The 27,741-nt window shown below is 47.9% G+C and overlaps 1 protein-coding gene across 1 annotated transcript in view; it reads right to left on the bottom strand.

Moving 5' to 3' along the window:
• SLC44A2 (solute carrier family 44 member 2) overlaps window positions 1–25,954 on the bottom strand; it is a 34,897-nt gene extending 8,943 nt beyond the window's left edge. Inside the window, 18 exon segments of the mRNA XM_006023359.3 lie at window positions 2–43; window positions 475–578; window positions 2,027–2,121; window positions 2,248–2,510; window positions 4,332–4,416; window positions 5,256–5,348; window positions 5,777–5,876; window positions 6,899–7,030; window positions 10,492–10,604; window positions 11,359–11,442; window positions 14,433–14,556; window positions 15,884–15,944; window positions 16,746–16,874; window positions 18,586–18,670; window positions 18,981–19,065; window positions 19,812–19,885; window positions 20,209–20,257; window positions 25,871–25,954. Coding sequence (XP_006023421.2) covers window positions 2–43; window positions 475–578; window positions 2,027–2,121; window positions 2,248–2,510; window positions 4,332–4,416; window positions 5,256–5,348; window positions 5,777–5,876; window positions 6,899–7,030; window positions 10,492–10,604; window positions 11,359–11,442; window positions 14,433–14,556; window positions 15,884–15,944; window positions 16,746–16,874; window positions 18,586–18,670; window positions 18,981–19,065; window positions 19,812–19,885; window positions 20,209–20,257; window positions 25,871–25,931 — 1,779 coding nt within the window. The 5' untranslated portion in view covers window positions 25,932–25,954.
• Between the last annotated feature and the right edge of the window lie 1,787 nt (window positions 25,955–27,741).

Raw genomic sequence — 27,741 nt, 5'->3', positions numbered from 1 at the left:
CATTCCTGGCAGAAGTGCAGAAGTTGGTACCATAGATGGCAACCTGGATGGGACCATGGAGGCAGACATGGAGAGAAAAGAAATGGTTAACTCAGAAGAAAGGGTAGGTTTTGCCCCAAGTCTGCAGACTGTCAAGCAGCCTTCTAACCTGGTCAGATAGACAGCAGGGTAGATTTGCACCTTATAGACTAACCAGAACACATGCATATAAAGCCAACACCAATTCCTTTGTGTGCAAAGCAAAAGTGATGCCAGCTGCACTTCTGATCATGTAGCCATCACCTGGAGACAAGCCAAACCTACACACCTAGAACAGCCACTGCCTCCGAAAACCCAGCTGAGATCCCCAGGGAGCAATCATTGTCAGGCAGGGGAGGGCATTCATGGAACAATAAGACTGAGACTCTCCAAGCTGCAGTGACCCTTCCCACTTTGTCAGCTGCTTGGCACTGGTTCTCCAACGGGCACCCTCACCATGATGTATGCATTCCTGGTCAGGAACTTGAGACATTTTTCAAGGCACCAAAAGCAGCACTTGAGACAGCTCAGGAGGAACTTGGCAAATTTGTTCTCAGCAACTAGGACCAAAAGAGACAAGAAAAAGAGGGTGAGAAGCAGAAAGAGGCAGAAACTTGGTCTCAGAAATCCCAGCAGTGGACACCTTGCCCCCCTGATCCCCTGCCACACATTGAGAGAACATCTCCCTAGGCATACTGCCCACTCGTTTACGTTCTCCAGCCCTTTTTCCTTCTCTTAATATTTTGACCCATGCCACCTCAGACAGAGCAGACAGCTGCCTTCCCATCAAAAGTACTCCCAGCAAATGCTTGAAGCCAGCCAGGCAAAAACATCCTCAGTCACTCTGCAGCAGGGTCCCTTAGCTCCTGCTACTTAAGAGACTGAGAAGGCAGCACATAGAAGAGCTGCAGACAACTCTCTGGGGCAAGATGCCTGCAGTAAGCTATGGAGGCTGCACATAGCAAGCAGATAGCTAAGAAGCACATGGAGGACAGTTGGGCAGAGTGCAGTAGGAGCAGGAGAAGTATTGAGCTAAACAAAACCCCTGAGACAGTCAGAGGTGACTGGAAAGAGGTGAAGGCCAGGATATTTAAAGCCTGGCTCCAGAGCTAGAGGGTCAGCCTAGCTCTGAGCTGCAGAGAGGACAGAACCCCTGGGTCCTGCTACATATTCAAATTAAACTTGGATAGAAACCAGCTATAGAGTTGTTACACATTTTCAAGCACTAACGTTGAAGCTGGTTGCTGTTTTTATAGCTGCATAGTCATTTTTATGGTGTGATAATTACTTTGCATGAGTGGCTGGTCTGAATTTATTGCACGATTCACCAGTTCCTTGTATGACAACTACTTGCATGTGTGGGCAGTCTAAATTTATGATGCAACTGGCTGGTGAATTGCATAATATATAATGTGTAGCAGGGGCCCCTGAAAGCCCAGGCTGCTAAGGTGGTAGACCTAGTCAGTCCAAGAATCCAGGGAAGCTGGAGCAAGCCAGGGGGCAGAGGACTGAAAAGTACCAGGACCTGAAGACTCAGGAAACTGGAGGTTTGGGTAGCGGCTGCAGGGAAAGTTTGGAGGTCACATGCAGGACACCAGGGGCACTTTGCAGGGCAAGGATGTGAGGGGTCAAGGCCTGGGAACCAAGGTCCAAGGCACTGGACTGGGGCTGAGGGCTTGGCCAAAGAAAAAAGGGGGCCAAGGTTGGGATGGCTGAAACCCCAACAAGTGCTTTGAGGTCTGAGTGGGGAGGGATGCCTTAAAGGGATAGCACCCCTAGAGAAGCATACAGACCCTCCCTCTCCCCACCCCAGAATGAGTTTAGGCAGAGAAGCTCAAGGACAAAGACAAAAGGAAGGAGGCACCACTGAAGCTACTCCCAGCCTTCAGGTACTGGAAGTGAAGGGGCTGGAGTATGGCAGGTGGGTCTGACCCCACAGGGGAACCAGGTGGTGGGGTAGACCTCATGAGTTTGTTTTTTGGAGTGTGTAGCATTCCCAAACCCCTACCTTTCAGCCTGTGGTCCAGATATTCTAAAATGACTCTGATGACCTGGACAATGGCAAGAATCAGAGACCCAAAAGCCAGTGAGCCAGTGTGGTACCTGCCATGGAAAGAGAGTGAGACGATCTGGGTTAGATGCCACTTCTTGGCACCCTTTGCTGTGTTTTATTTATTTGTCTCCACCAAAAGGCACTGTATAATTATAAAGAAAAATTCCAGCACCTACCTGAGTGCACGCCCAAAGGACGAGAACAGGGGGAAAGCTGGGATGTCATCAGGCTTCTTGAAGGCCCAGTAGTAAGATGCAAAGGCACCAGCAAGGGTGACTTGTCCCAATGCTATCACAAAGTTGGCCAGCCAGAAAAACATGAAGACATTATAGAACTGGAGGAAGATGAGGTATTTGTGATAGGCCGTCTCACCTCCGTAGAAGGCAAAGAGGCAGTGAGCATCTGGGCACTGTTTGGTGATGTTGGTGGTATTAAATGTCTAGACAAAGAGGAGGAAAGACATGCTTAGAACTTAAGTTATGAGAACCATAAGGAATCTAGGTTGTTGATTCTCAACCAAGATGCCTTGAGATCCTTTCAAGGGTGAGATACAATGATAGTTCTGCTCAGGGCGCAAACATGATTCATGAGATAAACCCAGAGATCATAGAATCATGCAGAAGTGGGGCTGGAAAGGACCTTCAGAGGTTGAATCTAGTCCATCCCCCTGCCTGAGGCAGGATCATCCCTGTCCAAACCATCCTGGACAAATCCATCATATAAACTCTTCGTAAAATGACCATCAGCCTTAACAACACCAGACATCACATTCAAACCTGCCACTGGTAAAGCAGGGGGACCATGGCAACTGAAGTCTTGCTTCTGTGAAAGGTTGTTAATATATGCTCAAGAGCAGGCCATTCCCCCTGTTACAGAGGAAGGCAAACCCCACTCTGGTCCATGCTAATCTGAGCAAGGGGTGAAATTCCTTCCTAACCTCAATGCAGCATCGGTCTGAGCCTGAGTGAAGGGGCAAGACCCTCTAGGCAGGACCCTCCAGGTTTGAGTCCCAGAAGGAGCATTGGCCCAGCTCAGTCATCATCATCAACGTAGGCCTGAGGAATACCTGAGGAAGGCTTAAAAACACCCTCACACATGTAGCAGAAAGTAAGCAGAAGAGCCAACCAGAGTTCAAATTGGAATCCATGAGGGCATACAGAGACCCATTGTGGGTTTTCCAAGTTCTTTGCAACAGGATTGCTTTATTATTTTCTACAAACCAAGTGAAAACTGGCAATTTCCAAGGGAGGCCTCAAGCTGATTTAGGTTCTTGCCAACCCAAAAGCTGCCTCTGGAGTCTGAGCCTGGGAAATTATTCTTTACTGCACATACACCACCCTTGAACCTGGCAGCAGCTGCCTTTTATCCAAATGGAGAAAAGGATAAGATTCCACATGCTGTTGTTCACTCCACCTCTGAAGCTCTACCCATAATTCTGGGCAGTTAATATGATGAAGATAAATAGTGTGACCAGAACTCAGAACGAGGAGTTGGGAATCTCCAAGTTCTAACTGCAGCTCTTAGTATGACTATGAAGCTTCCTTTGCAGCAAGTCTGCTTCTTAGATTCCCTGGAATAAAAGGGACCCAGACCTCCCTCCAAAGGGTGTGAGGGAGAGAATGAATACTTAGAAAGTATCTTGGAGATGAATAGAGTTCACTATTAAGATCTTTCCTAACTGGGGAAGTGCAGAGAAGAACACTGTTTATGAAGCCAGAGGGACTGACTTGGGAGAAAGAGACTGCAGGAACTCTACCATGAACGAAGGTGGATTATAAGAGCAATCAAACACAAAGATGCGAACATCATCCAAAGGGTCAAGAAGGGATGAAGAGGTTTAAGTGGTTCCAAGGAGCTTTCTTAGCAAATAACATCTTTCAGGTACCTTCTAGGACAACACTAGCTACCAGAGGGCCCTGCCACACAGGTTCAAAACAAAGCTGGATTGAAACCAGCTATAAAATTGTTACACACTTTCAAGCACTAGCTTTGCAGTTGGCTGGTTCTTTTTATAGCTGGATGGTCATTTTTATAGCACGATAATTACTTTGCATGTGTGGCTGGTGCAAATTTAGTACAAGATTCACCAGTTCAGTGCACATCAATTACTTTACACATGTGGCGAGACTAAATTTATTCTGCAATTTACCAGTTAACTGCATAACACATGTCACATAAGGCAGGGGCCAAAGCATTTTCATATGAATGTGCACACCTAAATCTTATTACCAGTGTGTCAGTCTTCAGAGAATCTCCTTACCTCTGGTTTACAGGTCTGTCCAGCAAATGCACATGGTGTCTCATTGAAGACCTTGTAGACAGCCTCATTTGAGGTAGATAAGAATCTGAGGTCAAACCGTTAAGGGGATCCAACATTTTGAAACCTGGACTGGAACTCTGAGTCTGTCCATGCAGATTTACCATCCTTATTATTACCGTTTCTCATTTGCACTGAAAAATACACTGACATGGTTCTGGAGGCAGCCGATCTACCCAAGGGGACTGCTTGCTTGGTCCCTGGTGTTTCATCACCATCCCTGAGGTCAGCTGCAAGCAACCTTTACAAATAACATATATGTGCCAAGTGCATTTGGCAAAAACACACTGGAAGTTGTTCCCAGAAGTCATTCCTCAGTTCTGGAGTTCTCTCCCAGATGGACCCACAGCCTAAACCTGGACACCTTCTGGAAGTGCTGTATGACCTGGTTATCTGAGCAGCCCATCAGGAGAAGTGCACTGCAGGGGCACCATCTGGGGACTTGGCTTTCTTGCTTACATAGAATTTTATTTTGATATCTTTGTGTCTTTATCAATGCCTTTGTTTTTTATCGTAAGGAGCCTGGAGCTGCTATGTTTGTCCAGGACTTTCGTAAATATATGACTCCAGCCCCCAAGTGTGGGAAAGAGCATCACTGATTGGCAGGCACTGAATACACTTGACACCAAGTAAAACTATACATGCATTGGCATGATCTGATTCAACAGAAAGGAACCTAAGATTCACACATACAGTTTCAATGCATCCACACAGCTCACAAGAGCCTCTTTTGCTGGGGGTGACCTATACATCGAATACATACATACAACTAATTCTATAGCGTTTCTTGCCTTCTGGAGGGTGTAAGATCTATACACCCCCCTGCATCTTCCCATCAGGGGAGTGGAGAGGAAGATGGAAGGATACACAGCAGTGCTGGCCCAGTAAGCGATACAGAGACACAACAAGAAGAAGGTGCAGAGAGGAAACAGGAGGGATGTCATGATGTGGCCAATAGCCCTGTTGGTGGGGAATGGGAGGTAGAAAGGAAGAAGGTTAATTAAAAAAAACACCTTTTCCGGCAAGAGAAATTCAGACAGAACAGAAGCCCTCCGCAGGCCATAGCCTGTGCACAGGCCCCATTAAACTTCTCACAGCCAGACTACCACAATGCAGCCACCTCTGGTGTAAGCCACAGGGTTGGGCAGGGAAGGAGGGTTACACACAGTTTGCATGTTAAACCCAGAAAGGGCTGGAGTCTTTCTTGTCACACAACAGACACCTGGGCTGGGATGGTTGTCAGCCAATCCTGCCTGAAGCAGGAGGCTGGACTAGATGTAACCTCATGAGGTCCCTTCCAGCCTGACTTCCCTAGGATCCTATGAACTGCGTTCCCCTGTCCCCACCTCTCTTTGATTCCTGGGTGCCGTGATCTGTACTGTACGTACCGGCTGGCTTCCTTGATAAGCGCAATGGCAATAAGGATCCTCTTACGGAGGAAGATGAGCAATAGGATAATGACAACTTCCAGGATGCACAGGATAATCACTGGGGAGAAGAGATCAAGAGTTGTTAAGGGAGGTGGGGGCCACAGATTCCTGTCACCAGGACTTGTCCAGAGCTGAAATCCATGTTGAAAAATGGTCTCCATCCGTCCCCCTGCAGCTTGGCCTGCCCATCCTGAGCTTGATCCGATGGCAGAGATATCATTACACCCAGGGCAAGTTCTTGTAGTGCATAAAAAGAACCCTTTCAGTATGATCACCATTGTCATAGCACCTTCAGGGGCACAACCTGGATCAAATCTCCCTTTGTGCTGGCAACCCCTGGGGAAATCCATCACCTCAAACCCTGTGTGCAGTTATGGTCTCCGTACCTCCAAAAGGATGGTGTAGAATTTGAACAGGTCCAGAGAAGAGGAACCAACATTATCAGGGGCCTGGACCAGTTGCCAGACCAGAGGAGACTTAAAGGCCAGGGTTCTTCAGCTTGGAAAGGAACAGACTGAGGGCAGATGGGATAGAGGTCTATACAATCATGAAGGGCATGGAACAAGTGAACTGGGAACTGTTCATCATGTCCCAAGATACTAGAACCAGGGGACTCCCACTGAAATGAGCAAGCAACTGGTTTAAAACTAACACGAGAAAGGACTTCCTTACGCAATGTGCCATTAGTGTGTGGAATCCATTGTCACAGGATGGGGTGGAGACAGGTAACAGCCAGATTCAACATGGGACTGGATAAATACATGGCTGATAGATCTCTTCATGGCTATTGAGCAGAATGTTTGGAGAAGTTTCCTTTGGCATCTTGAAACCAATAACGGTAGATGCCAGGGAGGGTACTGAATAGGGGATGGATTCCTCTAGAGATATTCATTTTAATGATCTCCCTCTATAACATCCACCTCTGCCACTGTCAGGGGCAGGATACTGGGCTAGGTGGGACCATTGGTCTGACCCAATGTTCTTATGCAAGGATGCCCCCCAAGAGATGAGCACCATGGAGCACTGCACGCAAAAGTGGCATGGTCCAAGCCCTAGTCTCAGGGCAGTACAGAGACTTACTGAAGGCCAGCCAGGTCTGCTTCAGGTGGAGATAGACTCGCAGGTCTGTCTGGAAGCCCAGGTCCATCAGGGAAACGTCAGAGCCTGCCTCTCCTTTCAGTTTGCTGTACTCCATGTAACAATGGAAGATGCCTGTGATATGAGATGTCACATGACAGTGAAACCATGGAGACAAGAAAGACACCCACAGCCCCAGCCTAATGTTATCAAGTGGGGTCTAAGCTGTGGAAACTCCTCTCTGTGCTGCGAATCAGAGCCCTGTAGCTTTGATGTGGAGGGGCCTAAACTAGTGGTTCTCAAACTTCTTAGACTCAAGCCATGCCTCAGAAAGCAAACTCTTTAGTTTTCACTTGATTTTTGGTTACAGAACAACAATTGAGCCATTCTTTTTTTGCAAAGAACTCAGCCCACAGCAGGGCAGGATGGTGTTAACACCCTGGAAGTGAGGGGCACGGCCTTTGAATCAGAACTCCCTAGACTTTAAGGGCATTTGTACGTATGTGAGTGCCACAGCATTGGGCACATTTAAAAACACCCAGCACTGTGGCACATGCATTTGGGTAAATGGTGAAATGCACATCAGCACTGAGAAAATGGTGGCGGCGCGCTTTTGAACTAAAACACATCAAAAGTGTGCCCAGGGAGCAGCAAGGCACACCCTATGAGGAGAGGCTAAGGGACCTGAACCTGTTCAGCCTCCACAAGAGAAGGCTGAGAGGGGATCTAGCAGCCGTCTATAAACTTACCGGGGGGACCAGAGGGGAATGGGTGAGACCCTGTTCCTCTGAGCACCTCCCAGAGTAACAAGGAATAACGGCCACAAGTTGACTGAGAGTAGGTTCAGGCTAGACATCAGGAGGCACTACTTCACAGTCAGGACAGCCAGGATCTGGAACCAGCTTCCAAGGGAAGTGGCGCTGGTTCCTACCTTAGGGGTCTTTAAAAGGAGGCTTGATATTTACCTAGCTGGGGTCATATGAGCTTAAACTTACCAGGGGTAATATGAGCCCAGTATTCATTCCTGCCCAGGGCAGGGGGTCGGACTTGATGATCTGCTCAGGTCCCTTCTGACCCTACATCTATGAACCATGCCGCCACCATTTTCTGCGCGCTGATGCACATTTAACTATTTATACAAATGCATGCGACAGCGCCGGGCGCGTCGACTTGCGTGCTTCGCAGATTCAGTTAATTGAGTCTGCTCCAATGCGGTGAATTTCTGGTGCATCGGAGCGGACAAAAGGTACGTGTATAAATGCCCTAAATGCTGGAGGGGTGTAGGTTGTAGCCATGTTGGTCTAAGGACATAAGCAGACAAGGTTCTTTGGGTGAATCTGATATCTTTTATTAGACCAACTTAAATAGTTGGAAAACAATTATTAGGCAAGCTTTCAGGTTCAAAAACCCTTCGTCAGGCTAAGGAAAGTTCAGCAGTTAGTGTGTGCTCTTCCTGGATGGAATGAAAAGTAAAGAAGCCAGGCTGGGCTGGTATGCATATAAGACAGGTAGTAATTTCTGATGGAACTCAATCAGAGATTGTATGTTTTCAGTCCAAATGATGAAGATGTCATCGATATATCTTAAGTATAGCAAGGGTTTGATAGTGCAGTTCTTGAGGAAGTTTTTGTCCAGGTGGCTCATAAAAAGGTTGGCATACTGATTGAGTTCCATCAGAAATTCAACAACCACCATCCCTCCATCCAACTTTCTCTAGAATACTCCAGCACCAACATCTCCTTTTTAGACACGATGATCAGAATGATAAAATACAGACCACGTTATACAATAAACCCACAGACCAACATACATATCTGCACAGAACCAGCAATCACCCTAAACACACCAAAAAAGCTGTGATATACAGCCAAGCCCTCAGATACCACTGAATTTGCACTGAAGAGAACACATGGGCTTGCCACCTCACCAATCTTAAAAAGGCTTTCACCCAGCAAGGACACTCCTCCAGAGAGGCAGATCGCACGTTTGAAAGAGCCACCCGGATACCACGTGAAGAACTGCTGCAGTACAGAAGAAAACCCCCCACAAATCGCACACCGCTGATTATGACATATCACCCCTCCCTCGAACCTGTACAGAAAATCCTCAAACAATTGCAATCCACACTAGAAAGAGACCCTATTCTTAAAAAGATCTTCCCAGAGCCACCCATCCTAGCCTTCAAACAAGCACCGAACCTCGCTAACCTCATCACCAGAAGCAAACTTCTCCAGGCCCAGAACACACCAAATGGATCCAGACCGTGCCATGACAAGAAATGCAAAACCTGCCAACACATCTACACCACCCCCATAATTACAACACCCCACAACAGAGCCATCAGCATTCCCAGATCTTACAGTTGCACCTCCAGAAATGTAATGTATCTCATCCAATGCACCAAACGCCCTGATGGAAAATACGTAGGAGAGACCAAACAACACCTGCGCACCAGAATGAATGCACACCGGAAATCTATCAAAGACAGGAATACCCAAGTACTGGTGGGGACACATTTCTCACAAGAAAGCCACTCTCTCCGATCTCTCAGTCCTGATCCTCAAAGGAAACTTACAAAATACTTCCCAGAGACAAGCGTATGATCTCCACTTCATCAACCTTCTGGATACTAAAAATCAAGGACTAAATATAGACATTGGATTTATGACACATTATAACCTGCCTGACATCTGACTCCCCAGGTACCTCTCCACTATTCATCCCTCTCCGCGCCCCACCCCCCAAGCCTGTCTCTCACCCATTGACTCCTCAATCTACATTTTCACTGACTGCCTATCTTGTATGTATACCAGCCCAGCCTGGCTTCTTTACTTTTCATTCCATCCAGGAAGAGCACACACCATCTGCTGAAACTTCCTTAGCCTGATGAAGGGTTTTTGAACCCGAAAGCTTGCCTAATAATCGTTTTCCAGTTATTTAAGTTGGTCTAATAAAAGATATCAGATTCACCCAGAGAACCTTGTCTGCCTAAATGCTGGAGGCTGCAAGTGAGAGAAGAACAGGGTAAACCCAGCTCACTGTCTCTTTCAACATCTGTGCTCTGCCACTGCATGACACAGGGGACTGAGCAAGATGGACTTAGGGTCTGACCCAGGAAATGGCAATTCTTATGCTCTTATTTGAAATGTCTGGGTTTATTTTGTCAAACAGATTTGCACCTCTAAGTGCTACAATTGTGTGGCACCCTGTAGTACTCTTGAAAGGATCTCAGGGCATCCTGGTGGCAAACCACTGGCTTATACATGTTTTAGGATGCAGGAATAATAAGGCTTCCTCCAATGCACAGTCATGAAAGGAACTGCTTTCTATTATGGCCCTCCCAGGTCCTGTGCTGGAATGAACAGAACCCACCTGCTACCAAGAGTCAACAGAAATAACCTGCAACTTTGGGCAGAAGAGCCCCCTGTCTCTGTTGCAAATCTCCAAGTACATCAGGAATGGCCAAAGACAGTGACTGGACTGGAGTGACCCGGTGTTGCTAGGCTAATTTCAAATATCTCTGCAGAGAAGTGGCAGGGAGGAGGGAATCCCCAGAGTCATCTCCTACTCCAGATCCTGCCCTCAAGACCTCTCACCATATCCAAGCACCAGGATCACCATCACAATCATCACCCAGACCATGATTCCTGCCAGGAAACGGAGAAGGATGACGAAGATGAGGCTGGCCACCATGGCAATGACTAGACCTCTAGGGAAGGAAGAGAGTAGTAAAGTCAGAGAACACATGAAAAAGCATGTCCATGTTACAACTTGCTCTTCTCTGTGCCCCGCATCTGTGTCTCATTAACACTTTGCTTCTCTTTTGCTTTCCAGGTGAGCTTTCATGATGGTAAAAGGTACCCAGCTGACAGTCTTCACCATGGCAATCCTCAGTTGCTGGGGCACATAAAAGCTAGTTTCCTCCTCAGCTGCCTACACTGCATTTCAGTCCCAGAAGAACCTTCTCAAGGGGCAAGAGGAGAGTTTCACCAAAGGCCTGGTTACACCCTGGGTCTCTGGCAGATGCTAGCAACAAGGAGATCAATCAGCCCAACCAGACATGGGACCAAGACCCATATTCATTGCATTTAGTATGCTCAGGAGTTGGAGATAAATAAACCTAAGCCACTACTTCCTAGGGGCTCGACTGAAACCAGAAATCACTTCCAATTATCTTATTCACCACCCAGTCACTCTGACTTGCTTTATTCCTTTCTTCACTTTAAATTACTTCTACCTTCCCAACATCAGCACAGGGATGGAAAAACCCTGCCCCCACACACAAGCTCTCCTACAGGCTTGCTCCAATACAGCCCCATTCTCAGATAACACATTTTCTGCTGGATGTCGTGCCCGGAAAACATTAGCGGCCTCTTGGCTCCATTCCTGCCCAGCCCTCTTTGTTCAGTGGGGGTCAGACATAATGCAGTTTTGTATGATCAGGTGGTCGGTTTTCTGCTCACATTATTATCCAGTACCAGGAAACTGTGTAATCTTCAAAGATCTTCATGGCCAGTTGTCTTGCTTCCAGAACCACATTTGCTTTCCTGGAAATCAAAGCAGTAGGGAGCAGAGGAGGAAGGAGAGGAGCATTAGTGTCGACTCAACGCAGCACAGTGGTTCTTACAGAATCATAGAAAAGTGGGGCTGGAAGGGACCACCACAGAGATCATATTGAGTCCAACCCCTGCCTGAGGCAGGATCAGCCCTGTCAAAACTATCCCAGAAAAATCCATCATCTAATCTCCTTGTAAAACTACTGTCAGCCCTGACACAATATCAGACATCACACCCGAACCTGTCACAGAGAAAGCAGAAGGATGACAGCAGCCAATGCTCTGCTTCTATAAAATGTTGTTAATATACCCTCAAGAGATTCCAGGTATGCCCCTGTTACAGAAGAAGGCATAAACCCCCCCAGTCTGTCCCAATCTGACCAGGGGTAAAATTCCTTCCTGACCCCAAATATGGCATCAGTCTGACCCCAAGTGAAGGGCCAAGATTCTCCTGCCAAAAACCTCTGGATTTAGTCCCAGCAGGAGCATTAGCACACCCTGATCAAGATCTCCAGCCTGGGCTGCAGCCAACACCCAATGTCTCTAAGGGAGACTTAAAAACATCCTGACACAAGGGGGGGGGGGGGGGCGCGGCACAACCCGCAAAGCCCAGAAGCCTGGAAAATCCCCATAGTAGAACGTAGGCATTGCTAGGCCTAGATCATCCCCAACCAGTGTCTGTCCAACCCCTTCTTGAAACCTCCAATAATGGAGATTTCACAGCTCCCCTGGGCATCTATTCCACTGCCTTGTTATTTAGACTCAAGGTACCCCTCACTAGACTCCAGCCCCACCTCTGAAAATACCAGCTCATAAGCCTTCACTTGATTTTTGACTATGGAAAAATCTTAGAGCCATTCTTCTGCTGTGAAAAACACAGGAATACCACAACAGATCAGCATGGTTTTAACATCATGGATTTCTATTTGCAATCTCTAGCTCTATCTGGTGAACAGTATTTGTGCACCTAACAGTGCTAACATTGTGTAGCACCACTGAAAAGATCTCAAGGCACCCCAGGGTGTCATGGGACCCTGGTTGAAAGTTACTGCTGTAACTGAATGAAAGTGTTAGCCATGCTCCGAACATCCGCAATCTATCTATATGTCCTCCTTTAGACACCTTGTTAAAATTCTCCCTTGCTGACTACAAAAAGACACCCGACTTCAGCCAAGAAGCCAGTCAGTTACCTCTACTGCTTATACTGAAGATTCTTAGTGATCCCTTTTCTGAAGTCTTTTGTTGTACCATGATTCATACTTGCATTTCCAAGAGTTTTAGAACTGCCTTTTATTGGATCAGACCCTAGATCCATCTTGCCTAGTCTCCTGTGTCACACAGTGGCAGAGAGCAGAGGCTGAAAGGGAAAGTAGACTGGGTCTGACCAGGGTTTTTCCCCCTGTTCCTCTCCCACTTCCAGCCTCCAGTATTTAATGTCTAGGGAGTCCCAACTCAGAAGCCATTCCCTTCACTCCCCCACTCAATAGCTACTGATGCCCCTTTTCTCCAAGAAGGTGCCCAGTCCCTCTGTGAATCGAGGTAAACTCTCAGCTTCCAACAAATCTGATGAAAATGAGTTCCACCTTTTAATGAAACAAAAGGTGAAAAGGAACTTCCTTTTGTTAGTTTTGAACTGGTGGCCTCCTAGTTTCATGTTGTGAGCCCTAGCTCTTGTCTGGTGAAAGTTAGTCAATAATAAATCCTACTTTCTCTTGGCTGTTCAGTATTTTGTGAGTCCTTATGTTCCCCTCAAGCATCTCTTTTCTAAACTGAATAGGCCTAGCTTTGTTAGTCTTACCTCCTATGGAAGCCCCTCCATACCACTGATCATCCTTGTGCCTTCTGTGAAACTTCTCTAGATCTTTTAACAAATTTTGGAGGTGCAGGGACCAGAACTGGGCACAAGATTCAAGGGGTGGAAGCACCATGGATTTATAAAGGGGCATCATCATGCTTTCCCTTTTGTTCACAGTTCCCTTCTTAATAATCCATAATATCTTGTTTGCCTTTTTGACTGCTGCCGAGTACTGAGCTGATGCTTTTAGCAAACTGTCTACGATGACTCCCAAATCTCTTTCTTGTGTGGTAACAGCTAATGTAGAACCCATTGTAGTGTGGGTGTATTTTGGGTTATTTTTTTGCCCACATGCATAACTTTACATTTAAGTACACTGTTTTACACTTATCTACTGAATCAGACCTTAAATGCTGTAGGCTGCAAGTGAGAGGAACAGGGGGGGAAAAATCCTAGTCAGACCCAGTTCACTCTCCCTTTCAGCACCTGCTCTCTGCTGCCATGTGACACAGGAGACTGGCCAAGAGGGACCTAGAGTCCGACCCAGTGAATGGCAGTTCTCAAGTTCTTATGTACTGGCTTTAGGGGAGGCACGGGGTATGTTTGTTCTGTGTTTGTCACGTGTCTGGTCTCGCATGTCCTCAGCACTCCTACACTCCCAACCACAGATAAGAAGCTCACCTCAAGGGAAGGAGTTTCTCCAAGGAACAGTTGCCTCCACAGCCTATCATCAGGGCTACTGTTAATACTCCAAGGCCTCCAATGGTGATTCAACCTATCCAGGCTACCCAGGGAGGCTGTGGAATCCCCATCATCAAAGGTTTTTAAGACCTGGCTATACAAAGTCTTGGATAAGATGATATAGCTGGAAATGGTCCTGCTTTGAGCAGGGGGTTGGACTAGATAACCTCCTGAGGTTCCTTCCATCCCTAATTTTCTATGATTCTAACCTCAACCAAGTGGCAGCTGATTTTGAAAGAAAATGTCTTTCCCCTTGAAGCAGAGAGGAGAGAGCAGAGGAAGGAAAAGGAGAAAAATCCCCACCAACAGCCTATTCTCTCCTGCAGAAAGACCTGCAGTTTCTGTGGAGGGATGCCCGAGTCAAAGATTGGACTCCTGAGTTACCTCAAGACCCATCAACAAGTTGTGATAAAGATCATCTGCGAAAATATGGTACACAACTCACTTGGCCCCCTCCAGCAGGTCAGACACATTTCTCTGATGGTTCACTCCATCATCAAAGGTTGTCTTGTTTCCAACCATGATGACCCCTTTCTTGACACTGAAGGCTGGGAAACACCGGCGAGCCACTGTTGGAGGAGAGACACAGCAGTGTCAGAGAGTAGGGACAGTCAACAGGAGTCACCACATCAGGGGGACAAGGAGCTCAGAAAGGCTAATGAGGAAGGTGCTGATAGTGCTAACCCCATAATCCATCTAAATGGAAGAGGACTCTACCCCTGTGATGCTGCTATGCAGTGATGTAGTCAGAAGCTGAACCTGGGTTATTCTTTTGTTCAGCCCCTAAAATACCACTGTTGATCTTCCACAAAAATCCAGGAAGGTGGTTCTTCCTGGTTATTGCTGTCTCCAGCCCCTGCATCACCACTATGCAACTGGTAGAAGGAAAGGGTCATCCAGTTCAGATCTGGGACACACACACGACACAGGGATGCAGTTGTGCAGTTACACCCACTTTGATTCCTGTTCCACCCTTTAAAGCCAACTGCCTGGGAGAATTAGTGGCATTTCTAGTTAGCAATGCCCGGTCAATGGTTAGAATCCATTGACTTTATGGTTCATTATCATCTCCCTGATTCCTGCTAATCTCTCTCCACACCATAGGTGCTAATGACCCTTTATCTTTTTAATGGTCTTGAGTCCCCTATTCAAACTGTCATTTTTTCTGCAATGTTGCTGTCCATTAATCATCCCTGGGAATGCCTCTCTTCTATTTCACAGCCCTGCAGACTGTTTTTTTTTCATTTCTAGCTATGAATCTTAACTCAGGAGTGGTCAGATTAACCTGGGTGTAGACATGACTGACAGTGAAGCACTGGAGGCACTGTCAAGATGCTCAAGAAGGCTAAATTTATTCAGCAAACAGTTGTATGAATCTGAATAAAAGACCTGCATGGAACTGTAATGACTACAAGACAAATGAAACAATGTATTTTGACTCTTTTGTGCCTAGGTTGTGCTTTCTTAAAACTTGATATAGAAGCTAGCAAATGAATGCACATTCCAATTTTGCTTTGAATTTAAAATTAATAATCTAGCTCTACTCCCCTAACCGTATTAGTAAAGCATCTAGTTTTTCTTTAACTGGGGAAAAGTGTGTTGTCTTATATGTGCTGATGTGCCATACCATCTGTACCCCCACAATCAAAATCCTAGATCCACCTCTGATCCAGTCTCAGAAGAGATCTGTGAGCTGGTCAGAGCCAATCCCAAGTGGGGAATCCCAACATAGTCACCAGGGGCTGGGGCAATGTATTGCAACCTAAGCTGCCATTGGCCACCAATACTGCTGTACCAACAAAAAAGAAATCTTGAATGAATTCCTAAACCAGTTGTGATCAGTTCCTTGGACCCCTTGAAGCCTCTGCCCCCTCCTACTCCCCCAGGCAGACGTACAGGGCGTGCTGGGTGTGATCATGGCTGGACAATCTCCATCCCTCAGCACTTCAGGCATGGGCTAGAAGAGAGAGATACACATACATGAAAGTTAAGTTCTCAAGCTGGTAATTTCAAGGCCACTGAAGAAATGCACCAGCCCCCAGTTAATAGTAAAGAGTCAAATAGGATCATAGGAAAGTCAGGCTGGAAGGGACCTCCATCTAGGCCAGCCCCCTGATCAAGCCAGGATCATCCCCTACTAAATTATCTTAGCCAAGTGTCTGCCTAACCTGTTCCTGAAAACTTCCAAGAATGGATTCTCCACCGCATTTCTGGGCAGCCTGTTCCAATGCTCAGCCAAACTCAGAATCAGAACCTTTTTCCTCATCTCCAGCTTCAGTTTCCCCTGCTGCAGCTCAAATCTGTTGTTCCTAATCCCATCCTCAAAAGCCATAAAGAAGAGCCCATCTCTATCCACTCTGTCATCACCCTTTAGGGATTTGAAGACTGGAATCAAATCCCATCTCAGTCTTCTTCAAACTATGACCCCAGCCACACGTTATATATATTATGCAATTCACTGGCAAATCATACAGTCAATTTAGATTGGCCAAACGTGCAAAATAATTATGGAATTAACTGGTCAATGGTGCAATGAATTTAGACTAGCCACACATGCAAAATTATTATCATGCCATAAAAATGGCAATCCAGATATGAAAGGAGCCAACCAGCTACAATGTTAGTGCTTGAAAATATGTAACAGCTTCATAGCTCTTTTTATCTAGCTTGAATCTGAACATATGGCAGGGCCCTAGGTAACCCTGGTGTGCAGTCTAAAACACACCCTCTCTCACCTCATGCAGAAGAATCCACTTACCTTCTTTAGGTTTGTGAATTCTGGGACACAGAAATCCTTGTAGTACTGGAGGTCACTTTTGGAAACAGTCCCGCTGCTCTGGGCCTTTAGGTATGTAAGATATCGGTCTGGGCATTTGGTCACACAGATCTGAAAGAATTTCAGACATGGTGTAAGAACCAGCCCACAAGAAAAGAAAAGCCTCTTGTCCTGTTTCTCTTGATGGATCCTTTTGCCCTTTGCTTGCTGTTGCAATTTTCAGGGGTAACCAAATGGCTCCTCTCTCCATCTCCTCTAGGACATTCTGAGCAGGGCCATGAGCAGATCTAGTATTTTGAAAAGGGTGGTGCTGGTGGCCTGGTGCACACAACACATTTTTCTCCAAAAAAGAAACTAGAAGCTTTATTAATAATGAGGGTCCTAGGGCTAGATTCTTTCATGTGAGGAGACACTAAAGAGGCCAAGACTATTCAGCTTAGAAAAGAGATCCTTGAGGAAGGAAATGAGCAGGGTTTACAAAATATTAAACAGTGAAGAGAAAGTCAATAGGTATTTATTACTGACTAGCTCTCATCAGACAAGAACTAGGGGTCACAACGTGAAACTAGTAGGCCGTCAGATTAAAAGCAACAGAAGGCAGTTCTTTTTCACCCAGAATGGAATTAAATTGTGAGACTTGTTGCCAACAGATGAGGTGGAAGCTGAGAGTTTATCCAGATTCACAAAGGGATTGGACACATCTCTGAAGGAAAGGGGCATCAATAGCTTTGGGCATGGGAGTGAGGGGTACGGCCTCTGAATCAGAACTTCTTGGACCTTAAAATGTTGGGGGCTACAAGTGAGAGAGGAACAGTATGGGGGGCAAAAACCTTGGTCAGACCCAGTTCATTCTCCCTTTCAGCATCTGCTCTCTGCCCCTGTGACATGGGAGACTGGACAAGAAGGACCTAGGGTCTGACCCAGGAAATGGCAATGTTTATGTTCTTTCTTATTGTTTGCCATACAAGATCAAAGTAAAACCAAATATAGCTTATTGGAATGTGCATGAATTTTCTATATCATACATGATGTATTAAAAAAACACAACAAACTAGGCAAGAAAACTTAAAAGCCATCGTTTCTTTAGTCCTGTCACCATTAGAATTCCATGTCCATCTTTTCCACATTCATAAAACATATCAAACCTTCTTGAACTTCTTGCCAGCGCACCCAATATTTCCCTGGAAGTTATTTCTACCCCGAGCTAACATTCACCCAAGTTAACCTTTCTGCACCTGAATTAATATTTTCAGACAGAGTTAACAACAGTCTGTGGGGCTGCAAAATAGAAGCTATGTGACCAGGAGCCACAGAATTGCAGAAAAAAGAATAGCTTGACTAGTGAAACATGAAGACCCTTAAACAAAGGAGAAAGGAGCATTAACACCTACTATGGAGTGAAGAGCTTAGAAAGAATCAGTAGATGACAATAAGCATAGTCAATTGATTTAATCACTGCTGCCTGAATAGAAATGCCAAGCTGTTGCCAGGCAGTTGATTTCTGCTCCACCCAAAGTTTAAAACCAAAGATGGGAGGGGGCGCAATTGCACCACTGCAGCCCCACCCAAATCTGCCCCTGGGCATAACCCCCAGTACCCAATCAATTCAAGGATGCATTTAGGCTTCAAGGGAAAGCAACATTCCAGAGCTGAGGGACCACAGGGTAACCATCATCCAAAGCTTGTGCATCATCCCATATGCTTTAGACCATGTGAGAGTGAGGGCAAAGGGATGGCAGGAACCCCACAGGATATATCCCAGGGATGCCAGTGGGATGCAAGCATGAGAGAGAAAGAGAGGGGGGCAAAACCACAGCAGTACCTGCGTGGTCGGACACTGGAACTCCAGCAATACCAGAGGGCTGGCACACTTCATAATGTTGAAGTAGAACAGGAAAGGCTTGTTCCTGCAACCAAGACAACACATCAACCTCTGTCCATGCCAGGGAATGGGATTTAAGACCCCGCCCTTGAGCCTGGAGCTTCTTACTGCTCACTGTACTGCAATGATGGCGTCACCAACCCTTGATCACATCAGTCCTAGGATATGGCTATCACTAGATCTGCTTCCATTCCCCCTCCCCACTCTCCTCCTCAGAAGGATACAGGGCAGACTCTGACTCCCTCTGTATGACCAAGAGGAAGAAACTAGCTTCAGCTAGGCAATCGCAACCCACTCCATTGTCTCCTATGAGACGAGAGCTCTCAGGCACGTACTCGTTCAGAGTTCCCTGCTGGCCACAGAACTGCCCACGGCTGTTGGTGGGGTAGATGACTTTCCGGGGGTCTCCGTGAGTCCATGCTGAATAGGAGAAGGGAGGAACAAAAAAACAAAACAAAACCCAAAAGACAAAAAAACTCAGTTGGATTACCCAGGCACCCCTCATTCCTTTTTTCCAGCTTTCTCCAAGTCAAAAGGGTTTCATTTGCCAGCGGCCTGTACTAGCTAGCAAGCCAATCTTCCCTAAGACGAGCGAACAGGGTAGCACCACAGAGAGAATGAATGGCGTGTTCAACTAGACATCTAGACACTGGGTTGGGGTAAGCTGGTTTAGTCAGGCCTGATCCTGCCTTGAGAAGAAGGCTTGACTAGATGGAACCTCAAAGTCTCTTTCCACTCAACCTTCCCATGATCCTATGATCTCTGCTACATCATAGATTTTTACATGGTCTTTTCACCCAGACAGAAGACACCCTGCCTCAAGGAAGAGGAGCACACCAGTACCTGATGTACTTCAGGAGAGGATTTGTATAGGGCTGATCATGTCTCAGGCAGGGGTTTGGACTAGATGTGACCTCTGGAGGTCCCTTCAAGCCTCACTTCTCTGTGACTATGAAAGCCACCATGGCAGTGAACTGGGCGAGACCCAAGCACACCTCCCAGAACTGCCTTCCCAAAGGCACCACACAAGAGGCATTCACTACTTGCCTACCTGGGGTATTTATCCCACCCAAAAGGCAATGGTACCCCAAGACTAGACTCCTGCAATGCCTGAGCTAGAAGGAGACAAATGGCACTCTAGCCTGATGAGGCCACTGGGTACATACCCACAACTCCCACGATGACATAGCCAATGATGGCCAGGAAGAGAAGGATGCAGCAGATGATGTCTGTGCAGCCCCTGATGGAATAAGGAGGAGCCAAGAAACAAGCTTAGGCCCTGGCTCCAAACAAGTGGAACCCAGAGCACCTTTGCATCAACCCAGGACCCACCCCAGCACCCAGGAGGCAGCCGCTGGTAGTAACAGGGAATAGGCTCAGTGGCCAGTCCTGTATGGCTTCATCTATGCTGCAGGCCAAGACAGGACCCTGCCTTTATGTTCCCTCTTCCTAGGATCCCTTGTTCACATCAGCTCATCTACAGTAACTGGAAGATTCCGAATCCCCCGCTCCCACTCGTGAGCCCTCCCATGGCCTCGCCAGGCACCCAAAACCTGCTCTTACCTGTCATAAATAGGACCTTTGAATGTGGGGTCATATTTTTGTGGTGTCCCTAAAAAAAAAAAGAGAGGAGAAAGAATGCTCTGCGTTAGGGGATAATTTGAAACAGGGACAGCTGGACGATTTCCCCAGGCCTCCCTTTCCCCTACAGTGTTTATGGAGCGACTGTGCAAACAGAAGCAACAAGAACTTGGCAAATGCTAGTGTTGGTTAGGCCCTTGGCACAAGTTAAGAACATGAGAACTGGCATTCACTGGGTCAGACCCTAGATCCAATTTGCCCAGTTTCCGGTGTCACATGAGGGTAGAGAGTGGGTGCTGAAAGGGAGAGTTAATTGGGTCTGACCAGGGTTTTTTCTACTGTTCCTCTCCCTCTTTCAGCCTCCAGTATTTAAGGTCCAGGAAGGTCCAATTCAGAGGCCATGCCCCTCACTCTCATTATCTACTGATGCCCCTTTCCTCCAAGGACGTGTTCAATCCCTTTGTGAATCTGACTGAACTCTCAGCTTCCACCACATCTGGTGGCAACAAGTTCCACCCTTTAATGACACGCTTCGCTAAAAGGAACTGCCTTGTGTTAGCTTTAAACTGACAGCCTCTTAATGTTATGTTGTGACCCCTTGTTCTTGTCTAGTGAGAGTTGCTCAATAATAAATTCCTATCAACTTTCTCTTTGCCATTTAGTATTTTGTAAACCCTTCTCATGTCCGCCCTCATGCCTCTCTTTTCTAAACTGAATAGGCCTGGCTTTGTCAGTCTCTCCCTTGTAGACAACCCCCATCCATACTACTCATCATCCTTGTTCTTTTCTGGACTTCCCTAGTTCTTCTGCATCCTTTTTGAGGTGTGCGGATGTTACATATGTTATGCATACACTGGGGAATTGCACAATAAGTTTAGACTGCCCACACATGCAAAGTAATTATCACACCATAAAAATGACCATCCAGCTACAAAAAGAGCTAACCAGCTACAAAGTTAGTGCTTTAAAATGTGTAAGTGTCCATCCTTGGAGGTTTTGAAGACCTGGCTACACAAAGCCTTGTCTGGGATGATCTAGTTGGGGATGATCCTGCTTTGAGCAGGAGGTTCATACTGGTTTCTATAGTTTGGATTTGAATGTGTTGTAAGACCCTTAGAGGGGATATATTCCTTCCATTGGCTTGTAGACAAAAGCACAAGGAAGGAAAATAGTCTTGCCGCATGCACCTCATGGATGGTAGAATCAGGAGTAGAACACCACTTCCCACTGCTCTATCTACATGGCCATGCTCCTTTGAGGGTACAGATGTCTGCAGCCTCTCGACTGTATACGCAGCCCCCTGTATTTCCCTATCCAAATCAGATCTATGTGGTCTGGAGAAGATGACTAATTTTAAACCCAGCTTCTTCTGGCAGCTGGAAGGAGAACTTGGACAGGAAGGCAGCATGTTAGCAAAAAGGCTGAGGTTCTCATTGGCAGGAAGAAGAGGCCAGGCCTACTAGATACAGGTCACAAAGGTTGAGAACAGGAAATCCACTGCAGCCAACACTTAGGCTGATCCTGGCTCCCACAGGAAGAAGGGACAAGCAAAGGAAACCCTTGTTCAGCAATCCAATGATGAAAGAGGTAAAGCTGCTTTTTCGCACCCTGACTAGCTGTAAAACTCCAGGCAGCTTGATAATATCAGGAGGTTTTATCCCATAAGAATCACAGAATCATAGAAAGTTAGGGTTGGAAAGGACCTCAGGAGGTCATCTAGTCCAACCCCCTGCCCAAAGCAGGACCAGCCCCAACTAGATCATCCCAGCCAGGGCTTTCTCTAGCCAGGTCTTAAAAACCTCCAAAGATGGAGATTTCACTACTTCTCTGGGTAACCTGTTCCTGTGCTTTACTACCCTCCTAGTGGGAAAGTGTTTCTTAATATCTAATCTAAACTTCCCTTGCTGCAACCTGAAGTACACATGCTATAGAGGATTCCCAGAACTTCATTCCTCCCTCCTGTATCTTCATGTGACCTCAGCCTGAATCGAACTTTTTTTTTGGTTAGCTGCTAACCGTGGCCCTCTGCCTGGGGTCTCTGGAGCATATATTAACAACCTGTTACAGCAGCAGCATGTTGGCCACTGTGGTCCCCCAGTTTTCCCTGTGTCAGATTCAGGTGTGATGCCTGGTGCTGTGTCCCGGTTGATGGCAGTTTTATGAAAAGATTAGATGCTGGATTTGTCTGGCATGGTTTGGACAGGGCTGATCCTGCCTCAGGCAGGGGCTTGGACTAGATGCAATATCCGGAGGTCCCTTCCAGTCTTCTCTATGGCTTCTATGATTTACTTTTAAGTAGCAGCTATATCAAGACACCCAGACAGTTGGAAAACTTAAAAATAAAAGCTTTGGAACCAAAACAATTAGCAACACTCCCAGGAAGGGAATGCCAGTCATCAGCTAAGCATGCTAGCTATCTCCCCTCCCTTCCCCCGCTGCCTTTTAATTCAAAGATCTGAGAGTCCTTTACAAACAAAGCATTCACCATATAGGACCTCAGACCTCCCTGGGAAGCCAGTTTGCATGAACAGGGCTATTTTACAGGCTAAGAAGGCACAGAGCAGAACCCATATGCTATCAGCAGGAGATCAGCGTTGGAACCCAGGAGCCCTGACTCTCCTTCATGCACCCAGCTCACAAGACCACACCGCTTCCCTCTCTCTCTCCTTATCTTCCTTTCCGGGCACCCCAGTAAAAGCCCCTACTAACTCCTCCTAATTTTTCTTCCTGGGACTGGCATTCCAATAACAGTGATACAACACCAGCTAAGACAGCCTCCTCAACAGTTACAAACACATAAAGGCCTCCCAGAAAGGTGGAGACACCTGCCCCCCCCCCGCCCATCCCCATGCATGCCCAGGGGAGATGTAGGCTCTCCATCACTGGCGGTGTTTAAGGAGAGGGTGGACAGCCAGGGCTTGCAGATGCCCAAATAGGAGTGGCACAAATTTGTGCTGGAGATTTTTGCCTCAGATCATGTCCCTGAACATGAACTTTGGTGTGGGGCAAATTGTGCCACTTGACATAAACTGACCCTGCCCAGCTCCTCAGTAGTATAAAAACCTGCCTGGGGTGCCGGTCCCAGCTGTATAAAAACTTGACCTTGCGAGCAGCTCAGGACTTCTTGCCATCAGGAGTTTGAGTCCACTGGCTCCTTGGATGCCTTTGAGGACCAGTGGGTGCAGCCCGGGGGGCTCTGCTTGGTGTCCCCCTCCAGAGAACTTATTTTCACATTTTGAACCTATGACCCCCACATCACTTCTACCCTTTTCTTCCTTTGTTGTCCCACAAAAAATCAGTTGCATCTTTCAGACTTTGGCCCCACACAGTAGTGGGGGCTATTAGTTAACTAGGTGGGCCTTAAGGCCCATGATCTCTAGAAGATACAAATGGACAGGAGCTTTTGAGACCCAGCCTGCTGGTATCTGGGGACACTACCCCTTGTGCCAGGTAGACAGCCAAAGCAGCCCTAACCTGGAGTGGGACTACACTGCAGCAGTCTAGCAGTGGGGGCTGCTGCCTGGCTGTGACCTGCTGCCACCTGTGACAGCATCCCCAGTCTTGAAACAGTGGCCCCATAGTTGCGCGCCTGCCAAACCTGGACAGGGACTGCACAGCCACCTAGGTTGTGGTATGGGCACTGCAGCAGAGCTCCTGCACTGGGCCAGCTGCCAGTGAGCCATGGCTACACAGTTGGCTGTTGGGCGGCACTATTGTCAGGCCTTCTGGTGCCCCTGCTCTGCCATCTGGGCAGCTATCGTCCAGAAGATGTGCTCCTTGCAGTGGCCCACTTTGAACTGTCAAAGCATGTCCTCTTGGCCCCAGATTACCAGGAGGTCAGCCACCTTGTCTGCTCTCCAGCTGGGTTCCCAGCAGGGCCATGCCGGGGGGGTGGGGGTGGGGGGGGTGTGAATCTGGGCAACCGCCCTGGGCCCTGCGCTTCGGGGGGCCCTGTGAAGCTGGGCAGAGCATCTGCAGCAACTCCACACTGCCGCTGGCTTCACATCTGGCTGCTTGGTGCCCCCCCAGCCAAATCCAGTGCATCCGGCAGCTTGGAACCCTGCACTTTGCCACCGAATCCGCCTCTAGCTTTCTTGTGTCTGGGGGCGGGGCCCTGCACATGCTGATTTGCCCCAGGCCCCGCACCTTGCTCGGGTCATCTCTGGTCCCCAGTGCTGGCTCTGAACAAACTCCTCTGCCTGGGTCTCACCACTTGTCTCACCAGCAGAGATCCTGGTGTTCCCTCTTTAAAAATTGCAAATTCTCTGATAAGAAACCCAAATTCTCTCATTAAAATACCCAGTATCTGTGGTCTTTTGCTATTAAAATGAAATACTGCTATATATAGAGAAAGCTCAGTTGGGCAATGTTTTATTGATATATTTACAAGTTTAAAGCAATTTGGAAGCCCATTAGTGCCTCTATCATCATAATAAAATGGATTCTAAATATCTATACACTTTGGCATTTACTTTTGGTGTTTTTGTCATAGGAAAAATCAGAGCTACCCCTACCACCTTCACTCACCAGGATGTGCGGTGCTGAGCAACACTGATATGCCACTGCCCTGTGCCTGCTCTTGCCCCTCATTCTCAACCCACAGTCCCCCACAATCTTCCCCCACCCCCAGTGCCCTCGCTCTTGACCTGCAGCCCCTGCCTGCCCCCACTAGCTCCCTCCCAGTCACAGCTTTGTCTCAGCACCAGGACATGGGTCCAGCTGCAGCTGTCCCACCCACTGCTTTGTGACTCTGAGCAGTGCCAGCCCTTGCTGTACTGCTCCCTGCCCCATGCTGTCCCTGGGAAGCCCTAGACTGGGGATCAGGGACTGAGCTGGGCCCCTTTCCTCCCAGGCCAGCCTCCCCCTGCACAGGCTGCTCTAGTGGGGGACGGGGGCTCTAAGCCTGGCTCTGGAGGCCTCTCCTACCTGGAGCGCTCCCCCACCCCAATCTCAATCTCTCTCACACACCCCTGCTGACACCTCCACTGCTCCCCCAGCCCATCACACCCCACAAGTGATACTTGGGACCAGGAGTCCCCCCCGGGCTGGGGCTGCATGTCCCAGCGCTGGTGTGGGCACAGGGCAGGGCTGCAGAGCACAGAGCACAGCCCCCCGCAGGGTGCACTGCCCCCTCCCCCGGCAGCACAGTGGCTGTGGGGCGCTCAGGACTTGCTGCTGGCAGGGCCCCACACGGTGCGGCACAGCCCTGGCCACCTCAGACCCAGTGCTGCCGGTGCCGCATGTCATGGGTCTGGCCTGGTCCGGGGCCATGCACTTTCAGGCAGGACCGGGCCGCTCTTGTCACCCGGGGTCCCGGCACTGCTCACAGGGACTGCGTCCTGCCTCCAAGTGCCTCGCACGCCGCCAAGCCAGGCCGGTTCCATGTAGGCAGAACCCGGCCCAGTGCGACGCGCGGCCCCGGGACCCCGGGTGACAGCCTGAATGGCCTGGTCCTGCCCGAAGGTGCACAGCCCTGGGCCGGGCGGCACCAAATGCCCTGTCTCTGCCAGGAGGGTCCTGAGCCCTCCATGGCTGCTGCTGCTGCTGTGGCGGGGCTGCGGGCCAGGCAAGGCCTCCCGGGCAGCTCACCACCCACACGCAGTCCCCCGCACCCTCGCAGCCCCAACCCCCAGGCCCTACTTGCCTGGGCCAGAGCCTGGGCCTGGGTCACGCTGCAGCCTGCACTGCTCTACCTTGCGCTGCATGCTGAGACAGCTCGCTGGAGCACCAAGGCAAGAGGCAACCATAGAGACAACTCTGGCTGCCTGCTAGAGCGTCTCTTTTGAGGCCCCTGCCTCTGGTTGCTTCAGGGCACACTACAGGAGCGTGCCTTGCCCTGCTTTTTTCCGTAGGGTTTTTTGGGGGAGGGAAGGGGGGTGGGGGGAGGGGAGGTTGATCACTGGATTTCCAGGTATTACATTTAGAGGCCACACTGCAAATATGCAGTGCGGGGAACATTTTTTTGTTCCTAGCATGCCTCTTGCAGTGTCTCAAACTGCTTTGAGACGCTGCAAGAGGCACATGCGCACTCGTCTGGACGCACCCCCGCTGGTTGGGGATGATCTAGGCGTAGGGATGCCTGGGTTCTTCTATGGGGATTTCCAAAGCTTCTGGGCTTTACTGGTTGCCCCTCCTCACCTTGCTGCTACATGCATCAAGGCAAGCAAGGTTCTTTGGGTAGATGGCATATCTTTTATTAGACCAGCTAAATAGATGGAAAAAAGTTATTTGCAAGCTTTCGGGTGCAATCACCCTTCTTCAGGCAAGATTACAACTCAGAGTACAGACCACAACAACTTCAGTTTCAACAACCAACACTTCCTCCAGACCATGGTGGAAACCAAAATGGCCCCACAATATGCCAACCTTTTTATGGCCTACCTGGAAGAAGAATTCCACAAGAACTGCACCATCAAACCTATGTTACACCTGAGTTATATAGATGAGATCTTCATCAATTGGATGAAAAACCTGCAGTCTCTGATTTCCATCACAAATTCAACAATAGTCACCCCTCCATCAGACTCTCTCCTGAATACTCCAACATCAACATTTCCTTTTCAGACACTATAATAAATATCTAAAATGGTAAAATACAGACCATGATACACAAGAAACCCGCAGACCAACATACATATCTACACAGAACCAGCAATCACCCTAAACACACCAAAAAAAGCTGTAATTTACAGCCAGGTTCTCCAATACCACCACATTTGCAGCAAGCAGAATACCTGCAATGGTCACCTCACACATCTCAAAAGGGCTTTCACCCAACAAGGATGCTCCTCCAGAGAGATAGATCCTACTTTTGAAAGAGCCACCTGGATACCATGTGAAGAACTGCTGCAGCACAAAAACAAAACCCCCATGAATCGCACACTGTCAGTTATGACATACCATCTTTCCCTGGAACTTATATGGAAAATCCTCAAACAACTGCAACCTATACTAGAAGATCCTATTCTTAAAGAGATCTTCCCAGAACCACCTGTCCTACCCTTTAAACAAGCACCAAAGCTCACTAACTTCATCACCAGAAGCAAACTCCCTATGACCCAAACCACACCTACTGGATCCAGATCATGCCAGGACAAGAAATGTAAAACCTGCCAACTCATCTCCACCACCCCTACAATTACTACACCCCACAACAGAGCCATCACCCTTCCTGGATCTTACACCTGCACCTCCAGAAATGTTATACATCTCATCCAGTGCACCAAATGCCGACAGAAAATATGTAGGAGAAACCAAACAACTGTGCACCAGAATGAACGCACACTGAAAATCCATCAAAGATGAAAATATCCAATTACTTGTGGATGCCCACTTCTCACAGGGGAAGACAATCACTCCCTCTCCAATCTCTCAGTTCTAATCCTCAAAGGGAATTTACAAAACACCTTTCATAAACGAGTCTATGAACTGAGGGACAGCCAGCATGGGTTTGTTGTGGGTAGATCTTGCCTGACCAACCTCATCTCCTTCTATGACCAGGTGACATATCACTTG

Source organism: Alligator sinensis, unplaced genomic scaffold (genome assembly GCF_000455745.1).
Source record: "Alligator sinensis unplaced genomic scaffold, ASM45574v1 scaffold707_1, whole genome shotgun sequence".
Taxonomy (NCBI): Eukaryota; Metazoa; Chordata; order Crocodylia; family Alligatoridae; genus Alligator; species Alligator sinensis.
This window is presented reverse-complemented; position numbering and strand designations above follow the sequence as displayed.